The sequence below is a fragment of the Ischnura elegans genome, chromosome 2, assembly GCF_921293095.1.
Source record: "Ischnura elegans chromosome 2, ioIscEleg1.1, whole genome shotgun sequence".
NCBI lineage: Eukaryota > Metazoa > Arthropoda > Insecta > Odonata > Coenagrionidae > Ischnura > Ischnura elegans.
The window spans coordinates 53,182,727-53,199,081 of record NC_060247.1 but is presented as its reverse complement, the minus strand read 5'-3'; the positions used below and the strand labels follow the sequence as shown (position 1 = coordinate 53,199,081).

The 16,355-nt window shown below is 38.5% G+C and overlaps 2 protein-coding genes across 8 annotated transcripts in view; one reads left to right on the top strand and one right to left on the bottom strand.

Moving 5' to 3' along the window:
• The window catches only part of LOC124153744, a 194,237-nt gene extending 181,303 nt beyond the window's left edge, over positions 1-12,934 (bottom strand). The window contains exons 1-2 of one of the 3 annotated variants that reach the window (XM_046527088.1): positions 12,598-12,934; positions 4,644-4,698 (exon numbers count right to left, since the gene is read on the bottom strand). In XM_046527088.1, coding sequence (XP_046383044.1) covers positions 4,644-4,698; positions 12,598-12,669 — 127 coding nt within the window. In that variant the 5' untranslated portion in view covers positions 12,670-12,934. The remainder of the gene's footprint in view (positions 1-4,643; positions 4,699-12,597) is intronic. The other 2 variants (XM_046527087.1, XM_046527086.1) reach the window with 2 other exon arrangements.
• Positions 12,935-13,099: 165 nt separating this feature from the next.
• The window catches only part of LOC124153742 (protein tramtrack, alpha isoform-like), a 39,106-nt gene continuing 35,850 nt past the window's right edge, over positions 13,100-16,355 (top strand). Inside the window, exons 1-4 of one of the 5 annotated variants that reach the window (XM_046527081.1) lie at positions 13,100-13,204; positions 13,944-14,101; positions 15,076-15,636; positions 16,200-16,274. In XM_046527081.1, the coding sequence (XP_046383037.1) occupies positions 13,961-14,101; positions 15,076-15,636; positions 16,200-16,274 (777 nt within the window). In that variant the 5' untranslated portion in view covers positions 13,100-13,204; positions 13,944-13,960. Of the gene's footprint in view, positions 13,205-13,348; positions 13,452-13,600; positions 13,834-13,943; positions 14,102-15,075; positions 15,637-16,199; positions 16,275-16,355 lie in introns of those variants that run through there. The other 4 variants (XM_046527085.1, XM_046527084.1, XM_046527082.1 and 1 more) reach the window with 4 other exon arrangements.

The following is a 16,355-nucleotide window of genomic DNA, read 5'->3' as shown; positions in this document are numbered from 1 at the left end:
CAGGAAACCAAAGCATAACTAGGATTGAAAAACATTCCTCAACGTAGTGACTCATTATGACATGATCCATCATGCATATGAAATGTAAGAAGATCTTACGTTAGCTTCAAAAGGCTGAGAGCTCTTAGTAGCGAATGCATTCATATACAATACCACTAGCTAAGGAAACAGTTTTTCTTTGCTTTATTAATTAATAAATTTGCATCAAAACTGTCCAATTAATTACTTCAATAAATAAAAATTACTTTAGTATCCCCTTTAAAAATCCAAATTTTAAAAAAATTAACCAAGGATTCAATACACATTTATTCAGTTTTCATAATTTTCACAGAAGAAATGATAATTCGGAAAAATGATTTAAAACATTAGAATACTTCAGACAACATTGCATGCCTGTGTTTTGTATTCACCAGTAAATTTAGTCGTACGAAAACTGAAATCATGACTCATTTGTCGAATACAAAAGGAAAGGTGGCCGATTACAGTTTGAAATAGATTAACCCCACCCTCACAAAAATATCTTCCAAAGTCAATGTGAAGTATGCAGTATATATAGAGGAAATTCCCTCAATCAGCCTTCAGGCGGCACTCAGCAATTAACAAAAAATGCGAAAGAAATACGGTTGAGTTATTGGAGTAAAAAGTATCAGCGCCGTTCGCATAATTACACGGTATGGATAGAAAAAACAATCGCAGTCAAAGATGTCGGAGAAACGAACTAGAACTCACAACTTAGAATGAAATGAAATTCGCAAAAAATAAGCGAGGTGCTATTTCCGAAACGCATCATCAGATGCATACACAAAATATGACAGTAATAGTTCTGCTTAAAATGGCTCCTAGACATGGCGTCGTGCGGTGACTCACGCCAAGGCGGCTAAGTTTTAAATGGCTTTTTATTGCCATTATCATCCCCCATAACTCCTGGATCGATATCCTCGCCGCAACCCTTGTTCGCAGCAACCCTTGTGCGCGGAATACATAAGGGCCTCACTAACTACGCAATACACGAAACCGTCTTACCGAAGGCGTAACGATCCGTTCCTACCAAGGTTCCTACGATCATGTGATCGTCCTACGTTGCAGTTGCTTAGATTCTCCGCAGTAAAGACCTTAAAGGCGCTGTTTTCGGGGCGGTGAAGATAAAAATAAAGGAGATTCCCGTACTAAACCACAATAGGAGAAGAAAAAAACTGGTTGAACAATTTGAACGTCCTTTTCCATATTATTATGGATAAATGAACATGATTTGATAAAATAATGGCTAACATCATAGTTAAAAACGTAAGAGCACTGCAAAAGTTAAGGAAGTTAAACAATTTCCCTTGTCATTGTTCGGAACATGCCTCATAAGTTTTAGAATCGAAACGAGCTCTCTTCACGTGGTCAACCAGCAAACCTACTAAAAATAAAACCACAGCCGAATATCTGTGCGGCACACAAAAACAGAATATTTTCACAACAGTTTTAGCAATATCATAATTCCCTCCCTCCGGAACCTTACAACCATCAACGACAAATTGCATCGACAACCTTATTTTGCACGGTACCGATAAAAAACACTCTCATATTAATCGCTGATTTCAACAAATACTGCATTAAAAATATGAACTTACTGAGCGTTACAAGACTAATTTTCCCTCACCCCAACCAATCAGAAGAACAAAAGGGCACTCTTCACCACAAACTGTGACAGATTTTTTTATTGGCGGTAAAGTATTTTTCACCGCCGAAATTTTCCGGCGTAGATCATATTCAAATAATAGTATGTACATAAAAATCACATGAGTATAAAATAATGCAAAGCCTAAACCTTTCTAGGGTTTTCTCAACTATTATTCATCTAACTGTAAGCTAAAATTCAAAGTATTTTTCTGGCCAAATGATGTGCACCTAAAATATTAATTACAAACAAATTTAACAACCAAAGCTGATGCAAAGACGCGGACCCTAAGGGGAAAGAAAGTACCGGATGCAATCGCCGCCATGGTCGACAACATCCGGAATCCAATGAACGATTGTTCGGTAAGAATTTAACCGAACTGCCAATGATCGGATGGCAATCAAAAGAGAAAGAAGGCTGGATTGGACTCGCTATCCTTCTGCGGCGCGGAATTGCCGCTCATGCTCTTCGTGATACCACGCACAACCGTTACATCAATGACACAGACGGTGACGGGCGGAGATAATACATCGCGAACACTTTCAATGGCCGAAGGTCATCAAACCCGAACCGGTGAAGGGAATCCAATCGCGTCATGCCAGCCCATTACATAGCCTTCAATAGGGCTGCGACAGGAGTGGAGGTAGATGCATGAATGGCGGAGAAAATGGGTGAGCATTGCCAAAAATAAGCTGACTTTCCATGACGCAGAATCACGAAATGCGGCTCCCCATTCAGGATAAACATCAGCATCTAGTTCCACTACCAGTCATTGCAGCATACATTCGATATCAATACGGAAAAGACTCACGGAAATTTTCCCCAATTAGGTCCACAAACACGATAACTCTAGGATTACAGCAACACAGGTTATATAAATGGCCACTATCAATTATCAAATACACACACTATAGTTACTGAAGATGAATGAACTTCTAAATTCACTCGCTTATATTACACGACCGGCTCAACGCGAACCATGACGGATGCCCGCACCGCGGTAAGACACGAGAAAGAAGCGATTATTGACGAAACAAGTTTTCTAATAAGAGCAGAATCAATTCTATAATACACTTCATGAAATACCTCTGATAATAAAAATAATTTAAAACTGGCTTAGGAGAAAAAAAACTTCGTTAGACATGGGTTTTACAACGTTTAAGGAGGTAGACTGATCCAAGTTTCTGGCATCTTACAACAAAAATGCAAACAAAGTTGATTCATACCACAACTTAATTTTATAAGTTCTTATCGAAATAAAAACTTTTATCTCCAACTCGTCCAACGATTACCATTAAATTGCTCATTCATAGTCCTATTCAACACTTGCAACAGATGACTATTCCTGATTGACGTAGGGAGATATTCATATTTACACTCCGCGTCTGTCTTATCATATGACCCTATCATACTTACACTAATTGTTGACAAATGCATTCACAAAATTACTACGTCCACCATAACTTTTGAAATCCGCTTAGTATCAATAATAAGTTAGTAAAAAAGTCAGTATGTTTATCCGTAAAGAAATCATATTAACGCACTGTACGTCACATATTTCGCTAACTGAATTGAAACAGTTAAAGCCGCGATGTTGACCAGACCGACTCTTGACATGTCGGGGAATAATATGTTTCGTTCACTCACTTAAAACTATCCTTGCGCGTAACATAAGTTCCCTTCAACGAACTCACCACAATGATAAAAAAAATGCGGCGAAATTAAGACAGATAAAAAGCAGGATTTGACAATTTCGTAGCCAATGTAACTTTAGCACGAATATGACCTATTTATATCAGGTTAAAAATTTCCTCAATCACGCACTGGTAGTGCTTCGGATATTCACTATTCGTCAGAATTTACAGCATATCGCTGAATGCAGAAAATATTCTCGGGTTTTCCACCGGTTGATGTTGTCCATGTCTCCCGACTTTTCGAGCAGCGACTTGCTGATCATCCTCAGGGGATCATCCGGAATATCCCCTGAGGATGATCAGCAAGTCTCTGCTCAAAACTTCGGGAGACATGGACAACATCAACCGGTGGAAAACCTGAGAAACCTTTCTGCACCTGATACGCCGGGAAAACCTGAGATCATAAATATCGCTGAAAGCTAACAACAAGGGTTTGCTTCTTTTTAAAAATTGCTCGAATGTACCATAAAAAACATTTTGTGGAAACTTTCCATTAAGTTTTATGACTTAATAATACCGGTGTAATAGATGGTCGCGATTGAGATGACTTAGTGAGATTCCAATAAACCAAAATGTCGAGGATGGATTATAACGTGTGGGAGACATCGCAGTATGAAAAAGGATACGAAGGGGGGTTGAAGAGAGAAAATACATAGCGATCAATTTCTGAGAATACCCACAATGATACATTATCCGATAAATGTTACTTTTAAGCCAAAAATGGAATTGAAATGCAACAAAGGGCGCACAGATCATTACTTACTGGATGTAAACCAAGTAAATTGTACGTACTTTGATATAAAAGTTGGCTAAAATGAAAATCAGGCCCAAAAGAGAGAGACAGAAGACAATAACAATAACAGGGGTTGTACCCGCAAGGGAGACTTTTAAGCTTTCCTTGAAATTTGAGAGAAGATTTAGAATAATTCAAAGAGACTGAGCGCCCGTGAAAATTTCTTAAAACAGCTTACATATCAGTAGCCTCATTTTACCACATAATTAAAAAATGTATATTAATATATACATAAATTAAAATAAATAAAAGCCAACAATAGTGTAATATATGTCCTGAAAGCTACTTCGGCAAGTAGAAGAATACGGTTTTCACACGAGGTACAAAGTGAGTGTGATGATATGGCGGCTATAAACCAGTCACATGTCGTTCGTTGACCAAACAGGAAGAACAAAAAAACAGGCAAGAAAATGACGATTAAACCCTTTGAACAAAGATAATGACAGCAAATTTCGAGGGGATGTGATAAGAGAGGTTAAAAACTTGTTCTTACCTTCTGCCTCAATAATCCATGACAGCTCGATTGCAAACGCCACCACGTACACAACCTGTTGAGGAAATTAGAACATTGGTAATGAAATTCCAAATTAATTATATTCTTAATATCAGTAATAATAAAAATGATCAATAATAAAATACGTTCCATTTGAGAGAAGTTGCTTGATTTAAGTGAAATATTAGCTTAGGATAGACGCTGTAAAATATGCCAGACTTATGACGAAACTGACTTCTCTGATGGGCTGATTTATTCCCAGAAGACGTTTTACTTCAACCTTGGTTGACCTGACTTTTTTTTATATTAACAGTTAGAAAATTTTAGCGTACTATGTGAATACATTTACGTTACAGTCATGACCAGCATGCAGCGATACAATCTCGGTAGGAGCCCATACCACCTTCACGTATATGTGCGTGTTATTTTACTAGAATATTTTTTACAATCAATTAGAGCGCCTCAAGAGCCGCTATTGCGTGCTGACGAATAGTTGCTTTACTAGATTGATAGTTACCCTGCCAACACCTAAGAAGTTGTTCAAAAAATATTATGTATATAGGGCGTAAAGCTGATTTTTTTTTTCATTGGCTTAGGGACCGGAAACAAAATCTTTATAACTACTAGCCCAAACGATCAGAAGATCATATAAGTTAATGGAAACAACGATCGGAAAGACATGGCAGTATGCAACACATGGCAAGGCTATGCAAAACTCAAATTCGGGACTCAATATTTTAAGGTTTAAATTCAATATTAAATCTTACCCATACATTTTAAACACCGAATGCAACAGTTTCACTTTCTGCACTTTAACCAAGGCTCTAGTCAGAAAGATTTCACTCGATGCAATTTAATTTGGATTTACATTATGGTGGTGGTGCGCTTCGGGGAGGAGGGATTTATCTGTTGAGGGTCCACTAAATACTGCAAACCTCATCAATGTCGCGGGGGATTTTGAACCCAAAGGACCTTATGGGCTACTACCTTATGGCCACACCCTCTGTCTTATGGCATTCTAAAAATCCCTGATTTCGATATTAACGCATTAACAGGAATTGACACGACCAACCACCGACACCGAATAAGAAAACCGCACTATGCTCCAAGTCTAAACATTTTTGCTGAAAATATAGATTAAAAATCGAAGAAGGACATTTGAAATATTTACCATATCCTGTCGCGTAACAATTAATTTTTCAAAAAAATCCTGTTTCCGACACCCATGGGCATAAAAAAATGGATTTCGATCCGTAACCGACCACTGAAGGTATTTCCCATGGCCTGGACGCACATTTCGTATCGCTCTCTTCATTTTAGAGCGGTGTCAGATTTTTCCCTGTGGACTTCTTTGCTGTTTTCTCAACCTAACTCCAGATACGGAGGGCGAGCGGGAAATCCAAGCGATCTTGAGTTCTCCAGAGGGCCCCTCACAAACCAAATCCAGAGGCATCTCTTAGCTGACCCCACGAAAAGTGTCGCATTACCGAAGCGAATAGCAATAAGGGAACCCAATGATATAATTTGCAGAATAGAAGGTCTTCCGCTGGCCTCCAAATGGTCAATGGCGATGACATAACCAGTATGAATATTAACAGTGTAGTTCCGGCAAAAGCTAATCCGTGTCACGTAAAATGCATGTATTCGAGGGGAAAGTAGCAATTAAAACAATGGAATACGTCGCGGTAAAGCCTTTCGCAAGTCATTCACCTCGTATGGGGGTAATAAGAGGATGTAGGCAGTTAAGACCATTGAAACCAAAAACTACCGAAAGGAGCTGGTAAAATATTTTCGCACACGTAAGGTAAAAAAAAATGCACCCGCCATGCTGATAATCTGACCTTAGTTTGCTTAGAGCCTTGCGAAATTACTTTCCACAGGTATTACCTATTTAGAGGTATTAAAACACCATTTACAGGATATTCATGGTTAAATAAAAAACACAGTACTGTTCCACAACCTTATTTAACCATGAATATCTCATCGTTCCACCAAGTAACGCCTAAATCTGTTGATTATACCATTTACAGGATTTTTTTTTCGTCAAGAGAGAACACCTCTGTGTGTTCAAAGTTCGGGCTTTACTCTCCGGCTGTGGCGCCATGCGCACGATTTGGACTGCTCGTCGCATAATATGCTCGGCAGTCTATACCACCATGTCCGGTATAGTCCACAAATTTCCACAGGGAAAAATGACGCCTCGGTAGCTTAACTGGCTAAAGCACTCGGCCGGAAATCGAGGGATCCGGGTTCGAATCCCGGTCAAGGCGAATGATTTTCTCTCTGTGGATTTTTCGCACCATTTACAGGAATTAAATTTAGGAGAAACGCACGAGATAGCGCTGATGGGCAAAAAGGGAAGTGATGGACAACGTGAGAAGATTTTGAGAATAAGACCGTATTCCTGATACAAATCCTATGAATTTTCCAGCTCCACAGGAGGGAGCGATGACAGCCTCAAATAGGATGGTGATGGATAATAGACTTCAACACATTCGTGTAAAAAACCGTAAAGGCCGTTTTACACGGTACACGGAATTGCGCAATCTGACGTACGTGCGAAGGCGCAATTAAAATTGCGTCGTGTAAAGCGGTGAATTGCTAGAACACATGCGAGAATACGTGGACGCGAGACGGCAAAATAGCCCATGTTCTAATTTCGTTCATGCATTCGCGCAATTCCACGCCGTTTTAGAAATGAATGCAGCTCTAACCTGCGCAATTCCGTGTACCGTGTAAAACGGCCTTAAGACTGGTGAAGAACTAAACCTTTGAAAAAGGCAATTAATTCCCAAACGAAGCACCCGCGGGCAAATCACGCAGATCCATTCTTCGCTGCCATCTAAGGTTTACATAATTAACAAACAATATTAATAATGCCACTAATAGCGAGTCTTCTAGGTACATTATCATTAATTATGCGACATTCGCTACATGAAACTTGCTAAATAGCAAAACTCGGTCTCTGCAGGTAGCGACTCAAAATCAGATAAATCTTTATAGTATTAAATACCAATTCATAGTGTCATCCTTTGTGGAAACAAGTGCGCATTTGAGCCTTGGAAGAACTTCAAATACTAACAAGGAAATAAAATATGGTTTACACCCTAGTAGCACAAAAAGGATTATATCTGTATATTTTTAAGATTTCGAAATACATCCGTATACATATTTGCAAATCTGTATATCATACATATTTTATACATGTCTGATGATCCATGGTTACACCATAAGGATATTAATTGTATATTTTAAAGATTCTGGTATACATCATATACAGATACACATATCTGTATTATATATATATTTATCATATATTTTAAAATCTCTGCTTCTCTTTCAAACATCCCCACACAGCACAAGAACTCGCGTACATAATGTATTTACCAAGGAAATTGATGTATACTATACATAATGTATTTTGTAACGTATTATTGCTGTATTACAGCGTTATTATATGTAGGGATTTACATTATGTATATTGGTGTATCCATACCGGCATAAACCTTTGAGTTCATATTAGCGACTAAAAATATTAATGTAACATATAGATGAGTATACTGCCGAGGAAAATTATATTTGTGGATTAATATTCACTCTGAAAACTAATAATTGCCTAGTTGCACATTATCGGTTTTAATGAGTCCACTCATAAGATCATCTTTGAGCGAAGTAGTGATATCCTTGAAACTCCTACGTTGTTTACGAGTGAATTTACGTTACGTTTCACCACTTTATAGGGATTTTTGTGGTGTAAGTTGTTGAAAATTGAAGTTTCTGAGGATAGTGAATTTTCCTTTATTCTTGAATTTCATTCGCTGGGCTTAAGAAACGTGTGTTTGTGAGACATTTTTGTTAAAAACGCCTTTCATGTGTTCAGTACCGGGGTGCGAAGAAAACTCCAGAGTGGACCCAAAGTTTAAGGTTTTAGCTTTCCAAAATATCTTGAGTTGGAGATCAAGTGGATTCGGGCGATCAGAAGAGACAATTTCACCTCCACGAAAAACAGTAAGGTATGTACCCTTTCACGCTGTAATTATTTGGATGTAATTTCTAGCTAGATGTGGCTTGGGGATGTTGATGAATGTCTCCAATACTAAAAGTGGTGGTTTAAAATATTGTAGCGGCAATTCGACTGAAAATTCTTCTATTTTAGTTGTTTTTTGTATTATTTCGTTCAGTAAACGTGTGGTTGAAGGAGTTAGTTGGAATTATAATTCAGCAGCCAAGTTTATGGTATCGAATATTATTTCTTAGCTTGCCCTTTGGTGTGTTATGCGTCTGAAACTCAGTACTCAGTTAAAAATACTTATTTAACTTAGATTTGAAAAGCTGTTTGAATTATTTACGCCCTAAGTTATATACTAGGGTATTTTTGATGAGGCTTCCTGAGTCATTGTATTTTTGGCGTAGTACCGTATATTACGGGGGAAAGCACATACCTTTTAAGGTATTCATGCTTTCGAATTAATTTGAGCTTATGTATCATTTCGCAAGACCAGTGATACTCAATTAATAAGTTGCATGGAAAGCAATGCTGAGACATTCATTGAGTCTCGTCAGAAACTTCTATACTATTAGTGTGTATGAACCGCCGTGAATGGAAATATGCGTTTTTCTCTTACAATCGTGAGTGGTGCAATGAACCGGAATTTAACTGTGTCCGGCTTTTATCAGCTCAAATTATCTTATGCTTATATCTAGTTTTTTATAAAAAAATCATTGAGGTATATAGTTATCTCCTGTATTTACCAGCCAAGTCATTAGATATATTTCTCATTCAGAAATGCCTTAAATTGAAAATGAAATGACTAAGTAATTTACTTGGTATTTTCTTATTTATTAATTTTAGGTGTGTGAGCTGCACTTCACATCGATTGATATCAGAAAAGAATCTGTGGCCTTGCACGAGAAGATGGGGAGATAATTCGTGTTGAATTAAAGGTGCCGAGACTGGAGGAAGGTGCCATTTCTTCAGTTACCAAACTATCATTCAGAAGACAGAAAGACAGTGGTATTAGTGACGTATAGAACTATGGTGGATGTGGATTTTTTTTAAGTGGATGATGTGACAATAGACATTCGTTGGAGAAACTATTGAAGATAGTATGGCTTCTGTCAATGCACTTAAAAATAATTTTTGTTCAAAGAGAATGACAGTATTTGTTTCAGCAAAGTATTTCATGGTAACAAGAGAGGATTGCAGCTATTATTGTGATTGAATAATGAAAATAAAAAATATGTATTTTAATTGTTTTTTTCTTTCCTGCCACTAAAATTCATTATGGTGATGTCCTCATGCATGCTAAGAGCTGAGATGTGATTTAAGAGATATCATATTCTTTATACAGGTGGTTTGGCAGGACTTTCAAATTTTTATTAGATTGATACATCTACTGAAGTGACATTGAAACTTTTGCTCATCCCATACAATATTTCAAATACATATCCGCCTGGGACTGGTACGTTTTAGTAGCTGAGGTTGGACTAGTAGTTGAGGTTTGGATTGATCTTTGCTTTTGCTGGCATAGTGGAAGTACAATCCTTTCAGACATATTTAGTTGAAAATATTATTTTTCTCGCGAATTTTACATTGTCAATAGTTCTTTGTGGCAAGTATAGTCTCTCTCTATTATCTCGTAGGTATATGGAGGGTTAATATATATTATCTTATTATATTATGGATTATATTTTGAATATATATTATGGAGGGTTATATTATGTCGCATATTTAATCTGTATAAAATCCATATTATTGCAGCAGATATAATACGTATAATATCTAGATATTATATGCGTGGTAGAGGACATTTGCATGGATTTTATACAGATATAATCTGTATACAGTGTATACAATGATACGTATTATATCTAGATATAATCCTTTTTGTGCTACTAGGGCACGTCATATTCAGCTCCATGATCTAACCAAGTTGCGACGTCGTCACGAAATCACGTCGAAAGCTTAATAATTATCGTAACTGATCATTCCAATCGAGCCAATTTTACGGCAAGTTGAAAATTCCAAAAGCGAATTTCGTTGAAACTCAGCTGAAATAATCATGCACGCACAATAAGCAACGAGCATTTTCAACCTTTCACCAAAACCCCAAAAATTTCATATGTTCTCACTCGTAACACATATGCGAGGGCTCTCCAAATCCCAAAATGAAAAATAAATTACGTAACGGTCCTAATATAAATATTAATTTGTTCCTCAATACAAAAAATGATATACCTAAAATGAAACAGACAATTTAGCACTAACAATAAGTTAAAGATGCTTGATTATAGAAGTTGCCGAGTCAACCCAAGTATGAAGTCAAGTCTCGTTCAATTACGACTTGACCTGACTAGGTGTGAAACCCAAGATACCTTCACTTATACCCGGAAAAACCAGATTGTAATCCACAAGCAATAAGGTCTCTTTGAAAGGAATCCTTCTGACAGTGCTTTTACAATGAAAAGGGCTTCGATAGCATGGTGCAAGATTTGATTGATGCACCTTACCGATCCCTATACCATCCGCGAGTAGCAGGTCCACCAGTGGGAAGGGGGGAGGGAAGGAATCGAGAGAAATTTACATCGGAAAACGCACATGAGTGAAGACGTTGGAAGTTGAAGGCTTGGGGACGAAAGGGAAAACGCAGGCATGCGCCAAAAAGGACAGGAGGAGAGAGAAGGCTAGAGGGGAAATCCGAACAGGGTGGGGGAATGAGAGGGGAGAGGGGGGCGTGGCGGGTAAAAGTTCTCCTCACGGGCAGCAAGAGGTGGCGGAGGCTGGGGAAACTTGTCCCGAGCCAAAACAAGAAATGTGCTATCGTCAACATTAGTCCCATTCCATTCGTAAAAAACTTCACCACCTCTCCAAAGAAATCATCTTCTGACGGATCAAACAAAAGAAACACCAAATAAAAAACAGATGCCTTCCCAATGACGGCTATTGACGACGAACTCGCCACGAGTTACAAAAGCATAACGTTTCGACAGGTCTGATATGCATACGTGGCCCAATCGATTGATACAGGTGTCTTAACACCCCTTTCGGGGGAAAAAATGTACCACAAACAACGGGAGGAAAAAGGGTAATGCGCAAGACAGATATAGTACAGGCGGGAAAATCAGTTTCGTGTTGGCGGTAGCCACGCAGCAGCGCAAGATCGCGCAAGCAGTTTAGTTACAAATGATGGAATACTGTGTGAGGAAAGTAAATCTATCTACAGTTCAAATAAAGAGACCAGCAATGCTGCTACTGTTTTACACGCTTAACTAAGACGGTACGGCCCAAAAAATGCGCAATTATACCTCATAGAAGCAAAAACGTCGGAAAAATAAGGAATAACCAAAGCGAGTACAAAACTTTCACTGCATCAGAGCGGACAACGCTTTCACTTAACAACGTTAGGTCACTCTTCGATGAGGCAGGAGAATACCACATGACTATCATGGAAGGCAACTCTTCCACATCAGAATGAATAAAACGCTGTTTTGGAAATTACTTTAAACTAAGCAAAAGTTATGGTCATAGAAAAGCTTAAGAACAGCCTCATAACTTCTCATCAACACACATAAGAGTCAAATCATGAAACAATTGCGACATGGCATCCCACCAGCCACCTGCGAGATGTGAAGTACAGTCGGCACGAAAAAATAAAATAAATTCAAAAACAAGTTTCCGCAATAAAGATTCATTACGTGAACCGACAGTTTCAAGGCTATACAGGTGAAACGCGGAGGATAGTTCTCACTTAATGAAACATCAACTATTCCCAGAAGGGATACAAAATAAGATGTCAACACTGAAAACACAGGTTATTTTACCTACTGGCGTATGAAAATTGAAATAATGTTATCAATAACTCAACCAAAACATCGAACACGCGGGGCGAAACCATTTGAGGTCTATTTTAACAACTGTCACCAAATGATTATGAAATACATGGCAGGTACTTACCACTGCGTAGACTCCAGATATGAAGGATCCAGTCAAAAGACTGCAACACACACATGATCTCAGGAGAGCCATGATGATAATAGCACTAAAGTTTTAGTGATGGTAGAGTACGCCTACCTGTTCATCGTCACACGGGAGATGAGGTATTACTTCCCTCATCGCCAGAAAAACACTTGTCAGGTGTCATCGCACAATTTTTGAAAATTATTGTCGTCCATTTATGCTTTATATCACAGAAAACACCCATCACACGACTTAAGCTCTCTGCACTGGTAAAACTCCAACCTCAACCGCGATCATTTTGCTTCGAACAAAACACGGGGGGAGAAGTAGCCCGCGCCCCGATAGACCTTAGTCAATCACGCTCCCTTGTGTCAGAGGGAAGAAACTTCGCACAACTTCTTCGGTAATATTCGGACGCATTTCGGGTAGTTCCGTTTCCGACGTCTGCCGCCCGGACTACTGCGAAACTCCCATTGGCTATCTTTATGAAGTTATTACTTACAAGATGGCAGACTTCTAACCGGGAACCGCTTGCCTAAGTCTAAGATTTTCGAAGACATCTGGGATATTTCTAGATTTCAGGATTGTTATTAAGGGCATTGATGTAAGTAACATATCGTCCTTTTATCAATTATCATGAAGTTTTTGTGGAAGCGAGTGATCGTCTTTAAGTATTTTCACGTAAATAATCAGTTTTCGGGCTTCGTGACAGTTCCCCCTCTTAATTCATTTCCCTTGCGAGAGATGTCTCTGGGGTTAAAAGCGTCATACGAAACGCCGAAACAAAGTATTGAAGGTAGCCATTGTGTAAGATTTGGTACTTATTTTAGCGCACAATATTCTGACTGAAGGTAAGATGTTATTAAGATAGGTGTGGCCATAAACCCCAGTTTTATATACATATTTCTAAAATATATTCCGAGTTGTTATTCTCTGTATAGTTTACCATTGATTCCACACCGGTAATTGTTCATTTACGAGTGACGGTTACCTTGGACGTCACGCTGTTCATAATGTGTGTATTAATGAAGTTGTATTTCGACTTTATCCTTGTAGTCGCTGTAGATGTAATATGGCGGTATTGATTTTTAACTTAAATTTTACGTGTTTGAAGTCTCGGCTTTTCATGCTGGGACAGGCTCATCTTTCTAATGTTTGTTCTATTGCGGTGAGCAAGTAGACGGGTTTTAGTTCCTAAGCGAGTGTGGCTGCACCCTCGAAACTCTGAAAATTGTGGGTTTGTTACATTATGAAGTATCCTCTGTTATGTTGATTTGGTGAAGTATCTTCGGGTTAAGCCGGCAAACGAAAATTCCTCGTAACGTGTTTTGCTTTTTTTGCAGATATCCAATTGTACAAGATGATGGCCCCACAGCAATTCTGTGTCCGCTGGAACAGCCATCAATCTAACTTGCAAAGTGCTTTCCCTAAGCTTCTAACCAACGAACACTTTGCAGATGTGACTTTGGCTTGCGAAGCGAGGAGTATTCGCTGCCATAAGGTTAGTATTTTATTTTTTATACATTTTCATGTGGCACGTTTTTTTGCATATATTTTTTCATCTCAACGAACGAATTTCATCGATAAATGATAGGTAAATTACCGTGTTTATTTTGGGAATTACGAAAAATATCCCCCGAAACTGGATAAATTATTTGGTGCTTTTCCTCTTGTGTTTATTGTTTGCTTCTCCACTTAAATCCCCATAAATATATACTAATACCAAACCCTCGCATTCGTTTTCGAGATTTGCCCCTTGCCTTTAATTTTTGAAAGATGGTGTGGGTAACGATATGGTTACTCTGCGATCGCGTTTTTTTGGATCTGTTTAGGATACTTCAGGAGCTCACTCTCACAATTCACGAAATATGCTAATGAGTTTTTGGTTATTAATATCTGTGATCATCCTGACAGGTATACGTTTTGTTATTGCCTCATGATAAGCTTTATTGTCCATGTGATTTTGCCTTCAGAAAATTCCACCGCCCCAACGACGTCCATTCGACATCTTCTTGTATCGTTAATTTATTTGGAAGCTGTTGACCTTCCCTTGGACTTTGTATTTATTTAATTGGCTTCAATGTACCTTTGACACGGAATTAACAATTCCTTGGTATTTTTTCTTCGTTTCTTTTGTAGTCAATATTTTTATTAATTTTTGGAATCGACTGATAGCGTACATGCGTCGGTGCTAATTTTTTCGGTATGAAGTATTTCAGTATTTACGAGATTAAGATTTGACTCGAGGAAGCGTCCTTGTATTTGGGCGTTATCAGACTTCATACATTTCCACTTCAGTGGTTGTTTCATTGTGATAATTTCTAGGGATTTCATAATAATTCTTGGATATTCAAATTTTATGCTTTTCAATGATTTGGGTGTGTACTTTTTATAAGCTATGTGCTTGAAGTGTGTTTAGATTGCCTATCCGGGAAGCTGTGTGGTAAAATTATTTTTCTCATTTTTGAAATTCAGGTAGTTCTATCTGCTTGCAGTGCATATTTTGAGTCACTGCTCGTCTCCAATCCATGTCAGCACCCTATTGTGTTCATGAAGGACATGAGGCATCGAGACCTTCGTGCCCTTGTTGACTTCATGTATCGTGGTGAGGTGAACGTTTCACAGGAGGAGCTTGCATCTCTTTTGAGAGCAGCTGAGGCTCTACAAATCAGGGGCTTAAGTGGAAGTGACCAAGAGGTTGCTGCAGCCCCAATTGGTAGCCTTCCAACAAATCTTCCTCCTGACATAAGTGTGCGTAATGGCCCTATCGTGCCATCCACTGGGCAAGAATCACCGCCTCCTGGTTCTGGTAATGGTAGGAGGTCACTTCACAAGAGGCGACGTAACCTAGGGCAAGGTGGGCCTGGTTCTCCATCAGGAGGAGATTCTCAAAGAAGTGGCCAGAGGGATGATGGCAGAGCTTCTGATGATGATGTTGAAGCTGTGGATGAGGAAGCGGAAAGCCCCAGGCCTCGTACACATGGAGAAATACAAGTCCGTGGAGATCTACATGAGCCATCTGGGATAGATGAAGAGGTGTGTTCCATTCTATCCTTAATTCTGAAATACCCATGGGTTGATTCATTTTTACAAACTTGTCTTTAAATTACATGGTCCTGTATATCTCATCAATGGTTAGATTGATATAGTTAGTGGCGGAATTTGTTGAATATAATGAGGATATATTTTTCATAGCTTGCTCGTAAAAGTGGGAAATTTGTATTGAGCTCCTAGTATTTTATCTGTGCGCCCATATTTGTCTACAGTGGCCATAGTGCAATCATAACTTATCATTTCTTCTACTAGGCTTCACCCGTTGACGGGCTGGTTGTCGTGACTCTGCGCTAATGTTACCCTTGTATTTTCACCAAACCCTCGTTTTTGTTTGAATTTATGGTATTTCCTATGTGGGTTTCGATAATTGTGTTTTTTTAGCTTAAGATGAAAATTTATAACTTATTCATTGTTGTCTTGAACTGAGGGGTTCAATTTTTGAGGATCGTTATTCGTTTTTCTCATGTTACGTCATTCTGGACCTATGTTTGCCATTGCCACAATTTGCATTGACCATGCTAATCTTATTTCCTTGTCTGTTTCAGGGTAAAGATGAGTATGAAGAAGATGGAGGTGTTGATCTTGATACTGTAAAAACTGAACACGACTATGGAAGTCAGGTAAGATTGAATAGATTTCAGTGAAATGTGAACCCTTGGTGTGCTTAGCAAACCTTATGGGATATTTTAACTGTATTTCTG